The 22,436-nt window shown below is 41.6% G+C and overlaps 2 protein-coding genes across 7 annotated transcripts in view; both read right to left on the bottom strand.

The window, feature by feature from the left end:
* LOC133480178 (microtubule-associated protein tau-like) overlaps positions 1–12,447 on the bottom strand; it is a 43,259-nt gene extending 30,812 nt beyond the window's left edge. The window contains exon 1 of one of the 6 annotated variants that reach the window (XM_061777972.1): positions 12,012–12,447. The gene's annotated coding sequence lies outside the window, so the exon portion shown is untranslated. Of the gene's footprint in view, positions 1–2,389; positions 2,543–12,011 lie in introns of those variants that run through there. The other 5 variants (XM_061777998.1, XM_061777990.1, XM_061778006.1 and 2 more) reach the window with 5 other exon arrangements.
* A 238-nt stretch (positions 12,448–12,685) lies between these two features.
* On the bottom strand, positions 12,686–20,323 carry acadl (acyl-CoA dehydrogenase long chain). Its single transcript, XM_061778029.1, is given in 10 exon segments — positions 12,686–15,009; positions 17,057–17,143; positions 17,215–17,480; positions 17,551–17,786; positions 17,789–17,882; positions 18,336–18,360; positions 18,362–18,394; positions 18,438–18,599; positions 18,683–18,997; positions 20,054–20,323. Coding segments are annotated over 10 exon segments (1,398 nt in total). The 5' UTR covers positions 20,140–20,323; the 3' UTR covers positions 12,686–14,915.
* Between the last annotated feature and the right edge of the window lie 2,113 nt (positions 20,324–22,436).

Below are 22,436 nucleotides of genomic sequence, written 5' to 3'. Positions count from 1 at the left end.
TCATGTTCGACCTATATTTAATTGAATACACTACAAAGACAAGATATTTAATGTTCAAACTGAGAAACTTTATTGTTTTTAGCAAATAATCATTAACTTAGAATTTTCACATTCCCAAAAAGCTGGTACAGGGTCATGTTTACCACTGTGTTACATCACCTTTTCTTTTAACAACATTCATTAAACGTTTGGGAACTGAAGATACTAATTGTTGAAGCTTTGTAGGTGGAATTATTTCCCATGCGTGCTTGATGTGCAGCTTCAGCTGTTCAACAGTCCGGTGTTTCCGTTGTCGTATTTTACGCTTCATAATGCGCCACATATTTTCAATGGTAGACAGGTCTGGACTGGAGGCAGGCCAGTCTAGTACCCGCACTCTTTTACCACAAAGCCACGCTGTTGTAACACGTGCAGAATGTGCATTAATGGTGCCTTCACAGATGTGTAAGTTACCCATGCCATTGGCACTAACATAGCCCCATACCATCACAGATGCTGGCTTTTGAACTTTGCGTCCATAACAGTCCAGATGGTTCTATTTCCTATTTGGCCCGGAGGACACGACATCCACAATTTCCAAAAACAATTTGAAATGTGGACTCGCCGGACCACAGAACACTTTTCATCTGTCCATCTTAGATGAGCTCAGGCCCAGAGAAGCCGGCAGCATTTCTGGGTGTTGTTGATAAATGGCTTTTGCTTTGCATAGTAGAGTTTCAAGTTGCAGTTACGGATGTAGCGCCAAACTGTTTTTACTGACATTGGTTTTCTGAAGTGTTCCTGAGCCCATGTGGTGATATCCTTTACACATTGATGTGGGTTTTTGCTGCAGTGCCACCTGAGGGATCGAAGGTCACGGGCATTCAATGTTGGTTTTTGCCCTTGCCGCTTACATGCAGTGATTTCTCCAGATTCTCTGAACCTTTTGATGATATTATGGACTGTGAGATGATGAAATCCCTAAATTCCTTGCAATTGTACGTTGAGGAACATTGTCCTTAAACTGTTCGACAATTTTCCCACGCACTTGTTCACAAAGAGGTGAACCTCGCCCCATCTTTGCTTGTGAATGACTGAGCAATTCAGGGACGCTCCTTTTATACCCACTCATGGCACCAACCTGTGACCAATTAGCCTGTTCACCTGTGGGACGTTCCAAACAGGTGTTTGATGAACATTCCTCAACTTTCTCAGTCTTTTTTACCACCTGTCCCTGCTTTTTTGGAACGTGTTGCAGCCATAAAATTCTAAGTTAATGATTATTTGCTAAAAACAATAAAGTTTATCAGTTTGAACATTAAATATCTTGTCTTTGTAGTGTATTCAACTAAATATAGGTTCAACATGATTTGCAAATCATTGTATTTTGTTTTTATTTATGTTTAACACAACGTCCCAACTTCATTGTAATTGGGGTTGTATATCAACGTCATAGGATTCAGTTTTGAGGTTTGACACTGAACATGTACTGTAATATGACTTGGAACATTTACAAGCGGCAGTGATTTCAGCCTGTCAGTGTAAAAGAGAATGCTGAATAATTGCTCTGTCCTGAAGCTCATTTGCAGTCATGGCTGAATGTGGCGGTGGTGGTTAGACAAAGGCAGGGAGGGAAGAAGGGGGGAGACAGAAGAGGGGGTCTATGGGTACAGGCCGGAAGACATGCATGGAGGCCTCGTTCAATGCTCATTACGTGTGCAGGAAATGAAATATATTCATTGTCTTTAACTGTCTGTGCTACTTTTCTGAAAATAAAAGATGATGCTTGGATTGAAAAATAAAACACACAACAAGCTCTTCTCCTCACAGGGTTTCCAGCGCTATGATACAATAGTTGGTCATAGGTGAAACTTATGAGTGCAGCATTAAATTGGCACCAGTCAATATGCTCTGTTTCAGTGTTCTTGGTTTATTGAGCCAAGGCACATATTTTATATTAGAAAAATCTCACTGCAAAAATGTCACAAAAAGTACTATTTTTACACTGAAATAATAATGAGCTCGACACAATTTACTCACAAATGTACATACTCTGTGTGAAATCTGTTCCTTCTTAGTTGAACACAAAACTATGATTGATTTTGATGGTGATTATGCAACCGGTCAGTAAACTTTTGAGAATCGTTGGTGACATGCTGAAGGAGAGGAGGGAGGAACGGTCCCTGAAGGTGACGATACTCCTGTCATGACCAGTGAGCCTCCGCTTTGGGCTACTGGCTGACAAGTCACATGAAGTCATTTCTCCTGCAAATCACCTCCTGTTTGTAAGTACTGACACTAACCTGCATCACATTGAAGAAGCAAAATAAGCCTAGGATATGAGCGGAGAGAATACAGACCCTTTTCCAAAAATTTTAATATCATGGAAAATGATTATATAACAACTCACCTTGGTTGTAGTGGTCCAGCCTTCTGGAAGCTTCTCCTGTCCACCGAGAGCCTGTCTCACCTCTTCCCGAAAAGCCGCACAACACTCTTCCTTTCTCAGCTTGCACCACATGGTTCTCTGCTCTGCCTTTGTGTTCTTAATCTTTCTCCCACCACCAGTCATCCTACACACCACCACCCTATGCTGTCTTGCCACACTCTCCCCTACCACTACCTTACAGTCGGTAACCTCCTTCAGATTACATCGTCTGCACAAGATGTAATCCACCTGCGTGCTTCTACCTCCGCTCTTGTAGGTCACCCTATGTTCCTGCCTCTTTTGGAAAAAAAGTGTTCACTACAGCCATTTCCATCCTTTTTGCAAAGTCTACCACCATCTGTCCCTCCAAGTTCCTTTCCTGGATGCCGTACTTACCCATCACTTCTTCATCACCCCTATTTCCTTCCCCAACATGTCCATTACAATCTGTACCAATCACGACTCTCTCTCTATCTGGGATGCTCAGAACTACTTCGTCTTGCTCCTTCCAGAATTTCTCTTTCACCTCTAGGTCACATCCTACCTTGGGGCATACCATAGCTGCTAATCACATTATACATAACACCCTCAATTTCAAGTTTCAGCCTCATCACTCGATTTGATACTCTTTAGACATTCTTAGCCAACTCTTCTTTTAAAATAACCCCGACTCCATTTCTCTTCCCATCTACACCATGGTAAAATAATTTAAACCCTGCCCCTAAACTTCTAGCCTTACTGCCTTTCCACCCGGTCTCTTGGACACACAATATATCAACCTTTCTCCTCTTCATCATGTCATAGTCCCAACATTCAAAGTCCCCACATTCAGTTCTAGGCTCTGTGCTTTCCTCTTCTCTTTCTGCCGAAGAACCCGCTTTCCACCTCTCCTTCGTGTTTGACCCACAGTAGCTGAATTTACACCGGCGCCCTGCAGGTTAACGGTGTGGACGTTGTTAGCCCGGGCCACGACCGATCCGGTATGGAATTCTTTAGATGAACGCTCATATTTGTTTGGCAAAGTGTTAAGCCGGATGACCTACCTGACGCAACCATCTGCATTTATCTGGGCTTGGGACTGGCCTACAGTTTGCACTGGCTTGTGCCCCCATAGGGCTGCATTCCAGATCGCAAAAACATTCATGGTAGGTTAATTGAAGACTATAAATTGCCTGTAGGTGTGAATGTGAGTGCGAATGGTTGTTTGTTTCTGTGTGTCCTGTTATTGGGTGGCGACCAGTTCAGCATGTACCCCGCCTCTCGCCTGAAGATAGCTGGGATAGGCTCAAGCACACTCGCGATCCTAGTGAGGATAAGCGGTACAGAAAATGGATGGATGGATGGTTTTCTTAAGTTTTACTGAGCCCCTTTTTTAATGCAGTGGCGCCCAAGGGATCGGAGGTCACGGGCATTCAGTGTTGGTTTTCAGCCTTGCCGCTTACGTGCAGAGATTTCTCCAGATTCTCTCAAAGTTTTGATAATGGACCGTAGATGATGCAATCCTTAAATTCCTTGTAATTTTACGGTGAGAAACATTACTTGCTCATACAGTTGTTCACAAAGTGGTGAATCGTGCCTAATCCTTGCTTGTGAACAACTGAGCCTTTTGGGGATGCTCCTTTTATTCCCAATCATGGCACTCATCTGTTTCCAATTAACCTGTTCCAAACAGGTGTTTTTTGAGCATTCCTCAACTTACCCAATCTTTTGTTGTCCCTGTTCCAGCTTGTTTTTTGGAACTTTTTGCAGGAATCAAATTCAAAATGAGAGCAAATTTGCCCCCCCCCCCCCCCAAAAAAAGAACAACAAAAAAACAATATTAATTCGTTTGAACATTAAATATCTTGTCTTTGCAGTGTTTTAATTTAATATAGGGTCAAAAGGATTTGAAAATCATTGAATTCTGTTTTGATTTACGTTTTACACAACGTCCCAACTTCACTAGAATTGAGGTTTGTATATCCACATAGACACAGAGTATACATACAAGTATACATATAAACACATACAAAAAGTACTTTGATAAGTGTATATTCTCTACATCTTATTCATCCATAAAAGCATATTGTACGTACATCACTGGAAAATTTAATACACCATCAGGACACTGTACATTTTTTTTGGTGTTTTGACGTTTTTTTATTTTCTGCAAATAAATGCTCTAAATACCACAGGAATGCAGCCTTGCAGCACAAAAAAATCCCGCCTCCACCAACACCAAAATGCTCAACTCAAACACAGCTACTGTATGAAACTATGGAGGGGGGACTTCATGACTCCCAAGGAACACTGCCTCTCTGTCACCTCTGGTCACACCTCTTGGTTCTCTTTCTGGAATACCATGTGATTAAATAATACAGTTATTCAAAGTCAACACACTTGCCAAAAAGTGAAATTCATGGTGCTTGACCAGCAAAGAGTAGGTTGTTGATAAGCCTTCATGTTGTGGTGGCATCTGCTCTGAATTAGCACCCACACAGGAAGTGAGGAGATCTAGGCACCAACGCTTAAATGCTGGGGTCCACAGTCATGATGACAGATGGCCACCAAGCTTCTATTGATACTATGCAAGTGCAAATGGGTGTTCAAAATAAAGACATGATGAACTTATAGCTTGCAGATTTTGCATTGATTATGCAGAGGCCAGATAAAGGTCAGCATATTGCATGAAACCTCGGCGAGAACTGACTTCAAGCTGTTTGGGTTTTTAACATTTACTAATAGTGACAGTGGATCACTTACAGTATATTTATAGTCAGTCACTATACAGATCACATCAAAAATATTTATTATTTATCTATCTAATTTAAATCTTACAATGTCTCAAATCGGAGGTTTGGCCTTTTACGTTCCTCAAAATAACATTGTGCGGTTATTATTATGTTGTGCTTGATTTTGGGATGGACATTAATATGCTCAATCAGAGCCAACATCAGTAGTGTTTAACAAGTGTAAGCAGTAGCATGGCCTTGTTAAGTGGCTGGAGATGAGACAGCACATGCAAAGGCTTAACCTTGGTTTTCTGTCAGTGATCAGAGTCTAGCTCAGTGACGGCAGTCATCTGTACAAGGCTTTTACTGCACATAGAGTATATATTACATACATATATAATATTCGCCTCCAAGGAGAGTTTATATTCCCAGGAGGCAGTTCTTTAATGGCATCAACAGAAAATACGCATTGCACCTCATCTCCATGTACAAAAAGCACATACAGTCAGTGCAATTAGCCTAAGTGATGCTGCGGTAGAGAGCTAAAGCTGCATGACAAGCTGGTGGAGGCGGATGAGGGATGTCAGGGTTGTTTCCTGGGAATCTCTCGCCAGTTTCCATTAAGAGGGCAGTGTCATGGATCAAGTTATAAAGAGTACGCCACAGAGTGGCTGCTAGCTTTAATGAGCAGAGCTTTTTCATGGCGACCATGACTTCCTGCACTTGAACAGTGCTCTCGAGTGAGATCATTCTTCATTAAAACAGAGTTTTTCTGTGGTGTGCTTTGATTTTGTTCAAGCTATTTGATGTTATTGTAAATCTTCACTAATACTATTCATACATATAGCAAGTATAACCTCACACCCCCATAGATCTCAACCTCATCCAATTGAATGTTAAAAGGTAGTGGTTCTCAAACAGCAAGCAGTAGCACCACCTAAAAAAAGTACTTAGCTCTCCAAGTACCATAATAATGACCAACATTAAATACAGTAGAGTAGTAAGCCCAAGTGTTTATCTAAAACGAAAAAAGTTTTTGTCTTAAAATTTTGTCTTATATTTAATATCATTGTAAGCCACAATCATTATTCACATTTTAACTTTAACAATGAGCTTACATGTAGGGGGAAAAACCTACTTTAATAATGATTCTAATTATATTATAAGTCATTTTTTTACCTAACTAAAACTACTGTATATAAAACACAATTCTTAATGAAAACATGCAAATGTATTAGAAACTGTCCTAGAAAGTTAAATACAACTGAACTATACAGAGGCAGTGATTCTTTCGTACACCAAGATGGAGCCCACGTACCACTGTGGTACTCATTCCACACTCTGAGAATCACTGTTTTAAGGAAATGCAAAGTGAATTTGAAACTAAAACAAAACTATGGCTTCAGCGTCAACTTGTGTTGCAGTGCACCGAACTACACAGGCAAGCTAACGACAGAGTACACTTACAAGAACGAACTTTCAGCCCTGCCCAAATAGCTCCTATTATGTCATTGCGGAACTTCAAATCCCGTACAAAGTAGAAGCATTGCCACTCATACAAGTGGGGGCAGGTACGTTTGGGAGCTTGTGTGTAAATCATGTCTCCTTCTATTGATCAGCACTCAGGCAGAAAAGGGGTTCAATTGTGCCAAACTATATTGCACTGTGATGGAGAGTTTACTTCTTTAAAGGGTGACCCAAGAAGGAAGAAATCCTGAGTGTCAGGGGAGGCAGTTTGCATTTTTGCAAAGGTAACTTTCAGGCTGCCAGGCCCTTAAGGGACACTGAGGCATCATCCAGCCTTCCCCTGGGCTGGAAAGCAGATGGCAGGGGATTAGCATGTAAAGCCGGCACGGGGTCCCTCTCCTGCATCTACACAGGAGACTCAGGAGGGAAAGAAATCAATAATTTAAACCCATGGTGTGTAAACACCCACAAAAAAAAACAAAAAAAAGCGTGAAAAGCTAGTGGATTTGATTTTGCAAAAGACAGGGTCTCTGTCGTGTACATCAGACATAAACAACCCTGCATACGGTAGAAGGTGATAACTATCATGCTCGTAGACATGACACGAGAAAAAGATAACATCAGGCCACAGTTCAAACTTTGAAGTGGATGACTGTTATGCCTTCATTTCCTAACACAGTCCATCAGACACCAAGTATAAAGTATACTATTTTGTTTTATGTTGTGACACAGGACATGGCTTACAAGTACATCTTCAGGATGACTTATTCACTCTGAAAGGAAGTATGAGAAACATCTCCCCGAAAACAAAGTCATAATGATTCAGTGAAGGATTCAGCATTTACTTTTTAACTCTACACTGAGTGGGGGAGAGCAACACCGTCCTTCCTTGGAGGTCGTTCTCATCTGTCGATGCTGCAAAACAATGCCAATGGCTGTCTCTCCTACCAGGATTTATGAGGAGATTTAATGAGGCAAGCAGAGACAGTCAAGTCCCACCGGACATCCACAAAATCCCAAGCCCCCACCATCCTGTCAGATCTGTCTGACAGGTTGAAAAAAAGGACATTAAACGCAGTCCATACTTGTTGGCTTGAGGACAGGCAATTATCACCATAGTAACGCCAATTACTATGCTGTGTTCAGGTCAAGGGATTGATCCCACTTGGAGGATTCCCAAGCAGAAAGAGAAAATGTGTTTTTGGGGTTTTCAGCTGCTATGTAGCGAGCAGGTGAGGAGCACACAGGCGCGAGTAATACTGGTGCTCTATGAGGGTCATTCCTTTGAGGGACTGGTTTCCATAGCAAGGGTTGCCTTGGAGAGGGAGGCCCTCCATGCACTCAAAGAGGAGTGGTAAACAACACAGACAGTTGGGGGATAAATGGGGTGCTAGGCAAATTCACAAATGAAAATTCTGTGAACTGTACCAAAGCGTCTTCTTGATTATCAAGTGCACATTTAAACATTTCAATCAAGATAAAAAAATCAAGAGATCTTTAGCGTTTCCTCACAAACCAACATCCAACTGAGTTTCTTTTGGAAATGTCTTAGACAGGAAGTTAAGTCTATCGTTAAACACAGTAAAACTGTTCCTGCAGGGTGGGGTGGATGTCGGTAGTTCGGGGTACTATACACACACTCAGCTGCTGTTTTCATACTGCACCATCATTGCATTCAGTCCATCTGGTCCTTTGTGTCACGTTGGCTTGACAGAACTACTGTGTGAGAGGTTCGTATAGATCTGGGAGTTTCCACTTATCCCCTCTAGCTTGGAAACACCCCAGCATATGCACATGCACAGAAACACACCATCTAAGTCTGTGCGATGTTTAAAGAGTGTCAGGCCCTGAGAGTCCATTTTCTCCAACTCCTCGGAGACTTGCCTCAATAGTATTACATTCCAACCCATCTCCCTAATGAATGGAGTGGAAAACACACTCTCACTGAGATGTAAAAACACATAAAAGCTTTGATGAACCAGTTAAGGAGTTGATTCAACAATTGAGCTCATTCATTTCTCCAAGCAGACGAGCCTGTGCTATAAGTGAGAGGACAAGGAGCAATAATCGTGCAGTTTAGCCACCACATCTGGAAGTCATAATGGCCCAGTGTTGTGTCGCGGAGACGCTAAGCACTGGGCTAGCCGGGGTCTCTGCACCGCTTAGCAACAGGCTGATGTCTTCCCAGAGACGAGCCTGCAACATACTGCTGATACTGTATTTGTCACTGTGATGGGTTAAATGCAGAGAACAAATTTCGTGTGCATGCATGCATGTTCATGACAATAAACGGTGATTCTTCTTCTTCTTCTTCTAGAAAGAACGGACGACCGAAGCAATGGAAATGATTAGGTTGGAAACATTACATTAAATAAGGATGACTATTCTGATAGATGCACTGGGTAGATGGTTTTTTTGGGGGGGGATTTGTGGCATGCTAATTTGTGTTGTGTATGTTTTTGGTCTCCTGCTTGTATCGTGTGAGTCAACAACAACAAAAAAAAAAAATTCGGATGTTTACAAAGCACCTTTAAAAGCTTCTGAACAAGGATGTACAAAAAGTTGTGCAAACATGAGCTGCATTACAAAACCAAGTTCACACAGCTGAGCATAGCATCGGGCGGAAGCCATAACATTACCCAGAAGACATCAACGGCACAGTTGCCAGCATTCTTCTGTAGCAATTGAGAGTGTGAAACCTCTGAGAACAAAAATTTGAGATTAACTACATCATATCATCAGCTTGCACGCACACACAAATACCATCACAGACGTGCTCAGTGAGAACAGCCTTTGTTCTTTCCATCCATCCATTTTCTTTACCGCTTATCCTCCGTAGGGCCGCGGGCTACTGGAGCCTTTCCCAGCTATCTTCGGGCGGGAGGCGGGGTACACCCTGAACCGGTTGCCAGCCAATTGCAGGGCACATAGAAACAAACAACCGTTCGCACTCACATTCATACCTACGGGCAATTTAGAGTCTTCTAGACTTCTAGAGTCTGTTTTGGGGATGTGGGAGGAAACCAGAGTGCCCGGATAAAACGCACCCAGGCACGTGGAGAACATGCAAACTCCACACAGCCAGGGCCGAGATTTGAACCCCAGTCTCCAGAACTGTGAGGCAGATGTGCTAACCAGTCGTTCACCGTGCCGGCCCCTTTGTTCTTCAAATGTTTTAAAAGTACAAAGCTCTGCATTCTGAGAGTTTTCCAAAGGAAAGTAATAAATGGATTTTCTGGTCAGTCTGTGGTGGATCTTTGTCTTTTCGAAATAAAAGACACTCCTAATTGGTCTTCCAGAAACTCTCCAGCACAGATTATTAGATGCCAATATCCGAGGAAGAATGCCCCGGATGAGTGTCCTCTCTGTTGAGGGGCATCGTCCGTAAGGAATGGAATGTGACACTGGCTGTCAGGGCTCGTTTGAGTGGCTGCCCGCGAGCCGGCCCGTGACGCGCGATTTCACGGGTGTCAGGGTCCAAGAACCATGGGAGGAAGATTCCTAAAGCAAATGGATTCGTGATGAAGAGTCTGAGAAGAATGACCTTCAACACTTTTAAGCCAAGCTGACCATTCTCCCAGCTGTTTGAAACACATCTGTACTCTACATGGGAAGTTGGAATCTGATCAATCGGAGGGACCTTTGGAGGACTTCTGTCAGCCAAGAAAGAACAAGCATACAGTACACATTATTGGTAACATTCAATTTTAAATTAAAACGCAATTTGGTTCGTGAAATGTGGAAGAGAGTTCCAAGTTGCACAGTGGAGAGCACCATATGCAGGTCAGTAGGTTGCAGTGCTGTGACATATGTGAAGTGGATTAGGGCCTCACCCTACCCGCTGCCATTAGACACCTGGGGAGCAAAAACCATGGCAGGGACGACCAGCAATAACCATCCTGAGCCCTCTAACACCTGTAATGATGACGCAGAATCACAACACACCTGAGAGAATCCGCTAAATATCGAGAGAATTTAAGCTTCTCTCCTCTGAAAACCAGCACAATCAAATTAAACTGTCAATCCAAAAAAGATCCCTGGAAACCGGTCCAAATGACACTCAGCTTCCAAGAAGATGCAACTGCAGAGTAAGAAGACAGGTTTCCAAGGAAGGATGTTGGGAAACATCCCATGGGACATGAATTTGGTCACTTGGTGATTGAAAAAACGAACCAACTCATGTTTAAATATATATACACTGTATATATTTTTAGCTTGTTTTAATGTTGTCATTGAGGCAAAAAAAAAGGCATCATTTTGTGATTGAGGTCATTCTCATTACCTCACCAGGGATTAGACTCAATCTGCTCCTAAAAGGGGCGTGTCCTTATGGGAGCAGTAGGTGAAACCTGACAACCTCAATGGCCCCACACAGGAAAGGCCTCATCTTTAAATGGATGTAATATTGGGAGGAGTTAATGCTTCTGGGCCTTTCCTTGAAGGATGTGCGCTACACAATACATCTGATGACATGCACTGTTTGGTGCCATCTGTTCTCGGTTGTAAAGTTGACCCCGACACGAACCATGCAAGAATTATCTGCAACCCAGCTGCACTACAAGTCCAACATCCTGTGCATGGGAATGTGTCCTTTTGCTGCATATCTAGGAAAGTGAACGTGCAGACTTGAGGTCAGGTCTTATATAGTCTCATAACAGTGCAATGTTTTTTTTCTCTTCTATTTAAACCTGATTCTCAGCAAACTGGGGAATACTGAGGAAAGACACTATCAGAGGGCATTTGCAGTTCATTATATTGCAAGTGAAAACAAACAAACAACAAAATCCACAAAACACTCATAATGGTTCTCACCTTGGTGATTAAAATAATGCAAATATGAAAAATTACGTGTTGGGGGATAGCTTCATCGAAACGAATATTTAGGTGAGGAAGGTACTAATGGCTGCAGAGACAATTGATGCGACAGGCCGGCGAGGTTGATTCAACATGCAGGTACATCCACACACATCTCGAATCATAACGAGGCAAACCGTAAACCGAGTTGAAGGAATGTGCACATTCACATTTTGAGCCCCGAGCCCAGCTTCTACCGCAGTGGATGTCCGGGAGACACGCCGGTTTCAGCACCGAGCAGGCGTGGACCAGAACAAAAGGCGCCGGCCGGTAGCAGGCTGTCGCGACTGCGCAAAAAGCGCACCATCACGCAGCAAGCGAGGCACCCATCCGCGAGGAAACCAATGTCAGCCTTAATTAATTGCGAGTATTGTGGCAACTTCCACACCTCCCTGCTTCACGACACATTTCTGCACATGTGGAACACACAGCGACGCCACCAACATTCTTATCTTTTTCTTTTATTCGTGACAATTCGCGAAACTTTTGACAATCTTCTACAGCTGAAAGAGAACAGCCGCAACTATCTTCTACCAATTGGCGCAAGGAATACAAAGGTTAGGTTTTTTTACCTGCGGGTTTGGCAGCAGTGCGGCACAGGCGGCGCGCAGTCAGGGGAATCCGGGAGGGCGAGAGCTGCAGCTGACAATGAGCGCTGTTGTTCGGCCCGAGGAGTGACCCCTCCCACCGCAAAACGAGCTACCGTAAGTGCAGCGGTATCGGTATTGGGGCAAGGCGATTGAATGTAGTCTTTTCAAATGTGCACGAAGGGAGCACGTGAGCATGCAGCAAAAGCGTAAAGCGCTCGTGGAGCAAGCATTTAGCAGGTGCCAAGTGGTGCTGAAGCATCAGGGTGTGGCTGTTGCTGAGGGGAGGTTGACAAAAGGGAAGGGGGGAGAGTGGGATGGGAGCAAAGGGAGGAGGCCGGCGCAAGGACAGGGGACTGGAAGGGAGGTGTGATGGCAATCTTTTGGATTCATTCGCAGAATTCGATCAATTATGAAGATACAGGTGGCAAGCACCATATTCCTATACATAAAAAGGGGCTGCACCGCTGCAGCAATTTTCCTTTACAAATGAAGGGTTGGTCTTCGGGAGCTTGCCCACACCTCTGTTGCCGCCTAGCGATATAGTTTAAAATTGCAAGTCTGCCTGAATATGCTTGCAAGAAAGGAGCCCGGTGGAAGTCAAACGCGCGTCCCACTTCCAAAGACATGGTGTTGCAAAAGCTGTGATTTACCAGCACCAGAATCAGAATCATCTTTATTTGCCAAGTATGTCCAAAACACACAAGGAATTTGTCTCCGGTAGTTGGAGCCGCTCTAGTACAACAGACAGTCAATTTACAGAACACTTTGGAGACATAAATACATTGACAAAAAACAATTGTGCAAAAAGATATCACATGTTGGAAACTTTGACCCGAGGTCCAGTATGTGCTTTTAGGCTGCACGTTTGGCAGGTCACCTTACCTTAATCTGTGTGCTGTACATGATTCCACTAGAAATAATGGATGCAGGTGGGGATATCACATTTATGTGATGTTATAATCATCTCAGAGCTTTTAAGTGGCCCAGAGCTGAGGAGTATTAGTTTTAGGTGGTACAGTAGTTAAGTATATTGTACATTTGCCTCAGATTTGTTATTTGCATGTTCTCCCTGTGCTTGTGTAGGTTTTTCTTTCCTTTCCCCACATTCCAAATACAACCCCAATTCCAATGAAGTTGGGACGTTGTGTTAAAACAGAATACAATGATTTGCAAATCATGTTCGACCTATATTTAATTGAATGCACTACAAAAGACAAGATACTTAATGTTCAAATTGCTAAACTTTATTGTTTTTGGCAAATAATCATTAACTTCGGATTTTATGGCTGCAACACGTTCCAAAAAAGCTGGGACAGGGTCATGTTTCTCTGTACGTTTGTGTAGGTTGACCTGCTCAACGAAGTCCTGTTGTCCTGAAAGAATGAGAGGCCATTGTGCTTCTGGGAACATTAAGTGAGCCAGAATTCACCCAGATCTGTCCCTTATCTCTTTCAACCTCAAGGCTTAGTGTTTGTGAGTAACACATCAGGTCAGCATACATCAAAGGATTAACTTTATATGTGTGTTGTGCTATTTTATTTAGCTTTTTAGCAATTCCGATCCAAATGATGGACCAGCCTCAACAAGAGACTGTAAACAACATAAGTTACTGTACATGAGTTAAGCTGACTCGCTCAACATTTTATTGGTTCTACATTTTAGTATGAACGAGGCGTAGGAATATCTCACCACCTCATAAATCGATTCCACTGAAATTAAGAGGGCTAGGATTCGATTTACCAATTACACGGGGGAAAACAATTTTTGTCAGTCTGACAGCTGTTTTTAACAAATGTTTGGGTGAGAAATCCAAAACCGATCTCAGTTTTTCTCTATCACGTCAAGTTTTTGAACTATAGATCCCTGTTTTCTTATAAAATATAAAAAATACTGTACTTAACATATGTGCTTGTTTTATAATACTTTTCAAATATTGACATACAATGAAATATGGAAGAAACAGGCATGACTGCAATGTTTAACAGCATTATGTTTTACAAAGGTATATGGCACAAATCCTCTTAATTCCTACTATGCTAGCTTTCTGTTTTCTGATATTGATAGTACTGACCTATTGGGAGCTGGACACACCTCTCACCGCACTGTCTCAATTGTGACTGCACAAACAAGTTGCCACGTAGCTGTAGATGAATCAAATCGTAATCAGTTGGCAGGTCTTATTACAGCTAATCAGTGACATTTTGCTCTAACCAGTCGCCCACCGTGCCACACAATTTTAGACTTGGACTTTTAGACATAAAACTCTAACTCAACAGATTTTTTTTTCAAATTGTTCCCCAGTGTTATGAATGCATCTTTAAATCTCTGCATTTTTTTCCTATTCATCTTTTTACTTACTACTTACAGTACTGTATTTGTGATGAACTGTACTCATGATTAAAATAAATTACAGAAACATTTTCATTACAGTGCTTCGATATTTTATTAAAAACTCATTCACTGCCAGCCCCCAGTTAAAATGGATATTTGATTTGTTTAGCCGTCAATGGCAGTGATTAACTCTTTCACTGCCAGGCCTCCATGTTAACATGGATATTTGAATTCAACAGCCATCAATGGAAACATGAATTCAATATTAATCTATAAATATTCAATATTAAAACTGCATTCACTGTGAATTTTTTCAAATCCATTGTAACAAGACAAACAGTTGTAAAGTATAGAAGCGTGAACAACAAATTGACTTTATGAGACTGACTACTGTATATTATCAAGATGAGAAACAAATGATTATTATTTTTTTTTAACTTGATGGGACGTGTTCTGCTTTCTGAAGATTCTGTATCAGTTGGTCAATTCAGTTTTATATTATTTTATGTCTCCACATAAAATACGAATACCACCTTAACAGGGTGAGAGGGTGTCTTATTTCTGGCTGACGATGCTCCGCGCAATGAGCTGTTTCATGATCTCATTGGTTCCTCCATAGATGGGCTGAATACGAGAGTCAACAAACGCCCTGTAACGACAATGACACAATTTAAAAACCTTCTAGTTTTAGGGCTGTCCAAAGTCCCATTGTCCATTTTAAGAGACTTGGGACATAAATAACATTTAACATTGTCTGCAATGATATTTAAAAAAAAAAAAAAAGGCAGCATTAAAGGTGTGCTGTTAACAAAGTGGGGTGGTTGCGACAACCACATCGGTGTTACGCCCCTAACTACTACTACTACTACTACTACTACTAATAGCAATAATAAATTGGTTTTATATAATTTTTCTAGCAATGCAAAGAAATCATTAACAACTAAAAGAGTAAAAACATTCCCCTTCATAATGTCGGAGCGACTAAAGAGATTTCTGTTTCAGAAGCAAAAATGGTTTGCTCTACTTTCTGCTCCACGTCAAGGTCCAATTTGTGAGCATATTACCTTAATGACCCTCAAGTAAACATAGCTTTTGAGATTGTCAATGTTCTATGATAGCTTGTTTTGTTTCAGAATGTGGAGATGTGATTTGGTTGCTGTTCCGTACAGGGGATACAGAGGCAACAGGCCACCTCAAAATCCTGAAAAATCCTAAACCAATTGCCTTGTCACCTTTATCAGTCCTGTGACCTGAGTGAGGATAAGCAGAATGGAAAATGGATGGATTGATGGATGGATGGACAGAAAATCTATGATTCAGCAATTAAAACAACAACTATAATACAGTGGTGCCTTGCAATACGAGTTTAGTTTGTTCCGCGACCACGCTCGAAAATCAAAACACTGTATCGGAAATTAACTTTCCCCGTTGAAATGAATACAAACGAATGCCATTAATGTGTTTCAGCCCATATGTTCACGTACTTTTAACACGATACAGCTCGCAAGCAGGAAACAGCCTAGCAAGCTTGTTAGTGCTTAGTAACGTTTCTACGTAAACAAGCTGGCGTTCTGTCGAATCATTCGCTAAAGCTTTGGTAAACATTGGTTTGTGCACGTGAATAAATGTTGACAACGACAAGCATGGGAGATGATGCACTAGTCACAACACGCAATCCTATTGGTCGACGTCACGCCGCACTGTCACAGTTGACGTTGGTATGTTACACTACACGGAAGATATCAAAAACATCAAACATGCATCCTCCAGGAAAATATGAAGTAGAATATTTTCTGTTTTTATTGGCCATTACTAAATTTGAAGTTAGTTCATTCTGTGCAGTGACATAATCCCTAACATCGCTCCGTCGCTTAATACATTTAACTTTAACATCCATAAACTAGATAAATGCAGGCGTGTTTCCTAATTAATACAAGACGTACTAGCGGATCAACTCTTGTTGCCGATTGTGTGTGGATGGTGGATGTGTGGGTGTGGAATGGATCTAGCTGCCAGCACTGAAGCAGTACGACAGTCTATGACGACAGCGACCCCCCCCCCCTTCCTCAAAAAAACTCATCGGATCTGTACGATTCACAGAAATGGCCTATTTTGAGTTCAAAACGGCGAATTTCGCCATAAGGCAACTGATTTGCATGTATGCATTACATTCACATGAGAAGTGGCATTTGTTTTTGTAATGTGAACGACTACATAAATATATTGTATTAAACAAAATATCTGAAAGCATCATGCTTTAGAACTGATAAATACAGTGGGAAGCGTACTTTATTTTACACTTAGTTTGACAGTAAACCTCAACTGGAAGTGGCAGTAAACATCTTGAAGGCTCCTTTTTGAAGAACATTTCATGACGTGCCAAACTGCTGCTTGTTGTGAAGTGAGTTTGTAGCACATGTAGCACACGCATCTCAAATTTTTGCTTGCAAAAAGTCAAGGCAAAAAAAGAAATAAATACAAAAATTGGCCGAGCAATGGCTTGTATCTAAAAAAAACTTGTAAGTCAAGGTAGCAAAGTACTGTATACTGCATATAAAACAATATATAATTGCTTGATGGATAGGTTTTAACGTGTTTAATACATTCAAGTTGAAGAATGTCAAAGTGGCGCATGCATCCTTCTATTTTGGCTCCTAAGTCCAGTGGAGGTGTTGTGAGGTCTACTGAATACTTACTTAGCAATGGGGTACTCCCACATGTAGCCCCAGCCCCCGTGGAGCTGTAGGCACTGCGTGGCCACCTTGTTCTGCAGGTCTGATGCCCTAGAGAATGACAAAGTTAGAGCACACAACAGTGGCAGGCCACACAACACAGAGGAGCCATGCACCCTCACCAGTACTTGGCCATGGAAGCAGTGGAGGGGTCAAGGCGTTTCTCGCCATGGAGCTGTAGGCAGCTGTCAATGAACACGCGGCCCAGGTCTGTTACACAAAGTCACTGAAGCCTACAGAGCTTCACAAAATTGCTAAATGACACTGTACACACCTGCAGATGAGCGATTGTCTTTCCGAATGCTTTCCTCTGTAACACGTAGCTCCTGGTTTCCTCAAACATGAACTCGCAGCTTGCGATGGCCATGTCGGCGATCACCAGGCGCTCCTAAACAGACATCACAACATTAGATGAAGCCAAACGTAGAAAACGCGTGCAGACCTGAGTGGATTCTTGCCTGCGGCAGCTCATTCATCAAGTAGTAGAAACCTTTGTTGAGTCCGCCCAGTAGTGCTTCCGCTGGGAGACGTACATCCTCAAAGAAAAGTTCAGCTGTGTCCTTCGGAAGAAGATGAGATATAATGCAAGCGGTGCCATGTCGGGGATCTTCATCGAATGTGCAATATTAAGTACCTGTGCCGATCTTTTCCAGCTTGCGTCCTTTGTGGAAGCCTCTCATGCCATCCTCCACCAGAAGAGACTGATGCCATGGGCTGCTGTCTTGGCCTCACGGTCAGTCACGGTCACCACCACCACCAGGTCGGCCATCCGGCCGTTGCTGATGAACACCTGCAGAGGTTAGAGGGGTAGAAAATGGATATATTCCATGGATGTCTTCATATGACTAAACTAAATGTTAATATTTATGCCTATTATTTCTACAAATTCCACAGCTTATCTTCCAATGGAAATGTTGTTGTCCATTGATTGGTTGACAGAATTATCAATTTCATGTTGACAATGAAATGTACGAGTAGAATGCATTGGGGAAAAAATGGGCCATTTAAAAAGCAGCGGATCATAGTAGTTGTGTTTTCATTTTGGCGAGTTACACACTTCCAGGTGCAACGTGACTTTATTTAAGTATCTGGTCAAGCAATCATCAAGCTGTCTACACATTGCTCAGTGGAAGCACAAGCTTGAACAGGATTTTACGATTCACACCGTACCGTGCCAAACTGAGCTGGCCTCCCTGCAAAAGCCAAATTTCCAGGCCTTTGGCTTCCATGGCGGCATTCTTACCTTGTTGCCATTCAGGATCCAATCGCTTGGCATATGTCCGCACACCTTGAAGGAAAGAAAAAAGTTTGAGAACCACTGGTTTACACAAACAGTCCTGACCTGCCCGCTCCTGGCTCAGTCATGGCAATGGCACAGATACATTTTCCAGCAGTCATTTTAGGAATAAAGTGTTCAATCTGCACCTTGGTGACGTAGTTGATTACGTAGGGCATGACAATGTCAGAGTGAAGCGTAAAACCTGGTCCTGAACAGTTTGAGTACATTCTGGTGAATGACAACATAGAAGAAGGAAGTGAGAAAAATATGTGATTTTCTTCAGATGTCATTGTTTTGGTTCGTCCTCTTACTGTTCCTCCCATGTGACAGCTGCTGAGAACAGATCCCCGCCAATGCCGCCGCACTCCTCTGTCATAACCCCCGGCAGGCCTTGCTCGCCAGCCTTTTCCCACACCTCCCTGCTCACCTGGCCTGCCTTCTCCCATTCCTTGTGATGTGGCACTACCTCCTCTTGGAAGAAGCGCCGCACACTCTGCCTGAAGAGGTCATGGCCCTCATTGAAAATCCGGCAAGTCCCAATGTCCATCAGGGTCTTTGCTTTGGACGTCTCTGGACGAGAGGAGGGGGCGGGATGACTGAGTTCCTGGGTATCATTGTGCTGCAATCTGCATGCTTAAATCCAGTATTTTGAAATAAGAGATGAAATATTTTCTCATTTTCATTAAGACACGCATACAAAAACTGCCAAATGAATTATGTTATTTGACATATGATAGTACTGAAATGAGAAACGGCCATGGTCAGTAGACCACATTGCATACTACCAGGCATCCTGCACATATCTACGATTATGCATGAACAATACTGTATGTGGATGACAAAGTGTTTCAACAAAACAGAATTACTTTCTTACATCTACATGGACTGGCCACACCTTATGACATATATTTGCAGAGAAAAGACAGTGTATTTGTAATCCCCCCCACTATACCCACCCCCCTTTAGTAACGCTCCTGTTATCATTCACCCATTCGGGTACTGGATGTGGCATTCAAATCTAATGTGATATTTCAAAATTACTGCCCTGCCCTGTGACATTTCAAAACTACTGCCCATGGGACATGTCTTTGAACATTTACTGCGTGTCATCATTAGGGTGACAAGTAAGCCGCAGCCGATCCCTGCTGAATTTGGACTGGTCGCCAGGCAAACAACCATTTAAACACACATTCACACCTATGGATAATTTAGTCTTCAATTAACCTAACATGCATGTCTTTTCACTCAAGTACCAGGCGAATATCCAAACTTTATACTTTACGAGTGGAGGGAGGCTGGTTTGACCGCAGTGGATAAAGTACCAGAAAACAATACCTTTAAATACAATATAAATATTTTATGTATTTTTCCCAAAACACATTTAGGGTCTTAGCTTCGGAAAAGAAAATGACTTTCAATTATATGAAGAGACAATGCTAAAACCATAGCCGCCAAAAAGGAAACATTTAAATTCATAAGAAGATCGTGCGTTAAAGTGTGTTAAAGGTCGCTGTGACCTATTTCAACAGAAATACATAATAGATTGTTATTAAAGAGCATTGGTTTTAAAAATGTATGTTCCGTATCCGTTAACTGGTTTTGGCTAAGTATATTGAGACATTTCTCATGTACTGCGTATTATTTTAAGTGTCGAAAGAAACGGATAATTACTCAACATTTACCTTGCTGCAGCTGACGGCAAGATCTGTCCTGAACGGGAGATTTTTTTGAAGTCACAACGACATAGTTTGACATTTCTGACAAACATCGCAGAATAAGCCAAAGGACAGCACAATGTTTAAAACAACTCAAGAAACGTATGATAGTAAGGTATCTCACTCCGTGTTATTACAACTACCCCAGTTTTAGATAAAAGATAAACAAACGATGTCTGTTCTTGTTTTTTTTTTTTTTTTAAATAATGAAATACACCTCAACTATAACATAAAATGAAGGTATATGTAATTTAGTTTTACCATTTTCATTGCTGGACTTTTTTGATTTAAAAGAACAGCAGAGTGGCACTTCAGTGTTTTGTCTGAGACGCCATTTTCTTCTTCTGCTAATGAAATTGTACAGACCTTGGATTCGAAATTAAACTCTGTTCTCTAGTGGTGTAAAACGACATTACATCACCAGTTGCAGCCGTAGCATGATAATTGAGGGATTGGCGAATTAATTTACTTTTCTGTTGCTCGGATTATGACGATGAAAAGGGTAGTAGGTATGTTACTAACATTTTCAAAATACCTTTATATGAAAATAGAAGATATCATTGGATAGAGGAGTATTACACGATTTATTGAGCCCTAGTTTGTAAGAATTGGATAAAGATTAAGGATTTTATGACACTTTTTCTGTCGAGAGTTTGCCAAAATCTTCTGCTCGGTAATCAATGTAAACCATTAGGAAACTTGTGACCGAAACACTGACTCTTTTGTAGACAAATGCCCGGATGTTTCTTATTAGTTGAGAGAGTAATGTGATGTATAAACAGGCCATTTTCAGATTTTTCAATGGCGTCCGTCCGAGCCTTCTCATTTGTAGGGTCAGACTGAGAGCGATTGCATTGCCGAATTACTTTGAACTTCACCGAAAACAAGAATAATAATAGTGAATCAAGGACATGTAGGTTTCTCTCGTTGAGGAATCCTATGAATGTGTGAGTTTCGACACCGAAATCGAGCAACATTTTCATCTATGTCAGAAGCACAGAAAATCTCAAATAAATTGAAAAATTCAAAAACGAGGTGATGAAGGGATTTCCCAACGACGTAATCTGAAAAGAACAAGTAATTACATTGCGCAAAACAATGATGAGAAAATGCGATTTTGGTGGAACTCCGCTAAATTCACATGGCCGATTGCCCGCACAGCGAAATGGAAAGAAAATGGCAGCCGTATTTCTGGGTTTAGTAACATACCTATGGATAGCATCAACTTGCAGGTTAGTTTTCATTGTGTGCTAAATTACTCAAAGACAACACAGCCAAACATACATACTCGTAAGCAAATGTCATCCGCATACAATATACCACCTAAAAAGTACTTATAGCTCTCCAAGGACCACCATCAACACCAACATTAAAATACAGTAGCATAGTAGGCCTAAGCATTCATCTAAAAAGAGGCAGAGGTTTTATTCTTAAAAGGTATATTTAACAATATTGTAAGCCACTGTAACATTGTTTGTATAACTGTGCTTAAGAATAGGAAAAACTGTACTTCAATAACGATTCAATTAAAATGTGCAGTATTGCAAAAAAAGGTGAATGAAAATTGTACCGAAATAAATATTTACAAACAAACCGTTCTTAAGATTAAATGCAAATGTATTGTCCTGACATTAAAAATTAAATACAACTAACCATTATTTAAAAGAGTACTGCACTACTAAAGTAAACATAAATAAATAAATACAAATACTGTACATGAAAAGTTAAAAATTCACTTCAATACACAATATTTATATATAGCGGATTTTCAGTGATCGTGCGGGGGTGGGGTTACTGTAAATCATTGTAACTTCATGCAAAATCTGAACATTAACAACATTAAATGGCGGCATGGTGGACGAATGGTTGCCACATCTGCCTTACAGTTCTCAGGTCCTGGGTTTCAAGTCCAGCCTTCCTGTGTGGAGTTTGCATGTTCACCCCGTGCCTGCCTGGGTTGAGTGTGTTGCTCATTTGTTTATATGTGACTGGCGACTAGTTGTGCCTCTCGCACAAAGTCAGCTGGGATAGGCTTCAGTATACCCGCGACCCTAGTGAGGATAAGCGGTTCAGAGAATGGATGGATGGACAACATTAAATATAGGAAAAGGTAAAAGAAATGTACTTAAATAATGATTAAATTAAAATGTATCGCACATAAAGGTTAAATAAGATTTGTACCTCTTCCTCGCTCCTGTTCCAAATAAGACCAAATTTGATGTTGTTGTAGTAATATTTCCTCACATGTTATTATTTGCTGCGGGGCTTCAACGCTAGGAGTAACCACCGTTAGCACCTGCGCTCGGCTCGAGTCGCATCCTCTTCAATTTTTGTGCTTAAATGACTCCTG

Source organism: Phyllopteryx taeniolatus, chromosome 1, assembly GCF_024500385.1.
Source record: "Phyllopteryx taeniolatus isolate TA_2022b chromosome 1, UOR_Ptae_1.2, whole genome shotgun sequence".
In the NCBI taxonomy this organism is placed as follows: Eukaryota; Metazoa; Chordata; class Actinopteri; order Syngnathiformes; family Syngnathidae; genus Phyllopteryx; species Phyllopteryx taeniolatus.
This window is presented reverse-complemented; position numbering and strand designations above follow the sequence as displayed.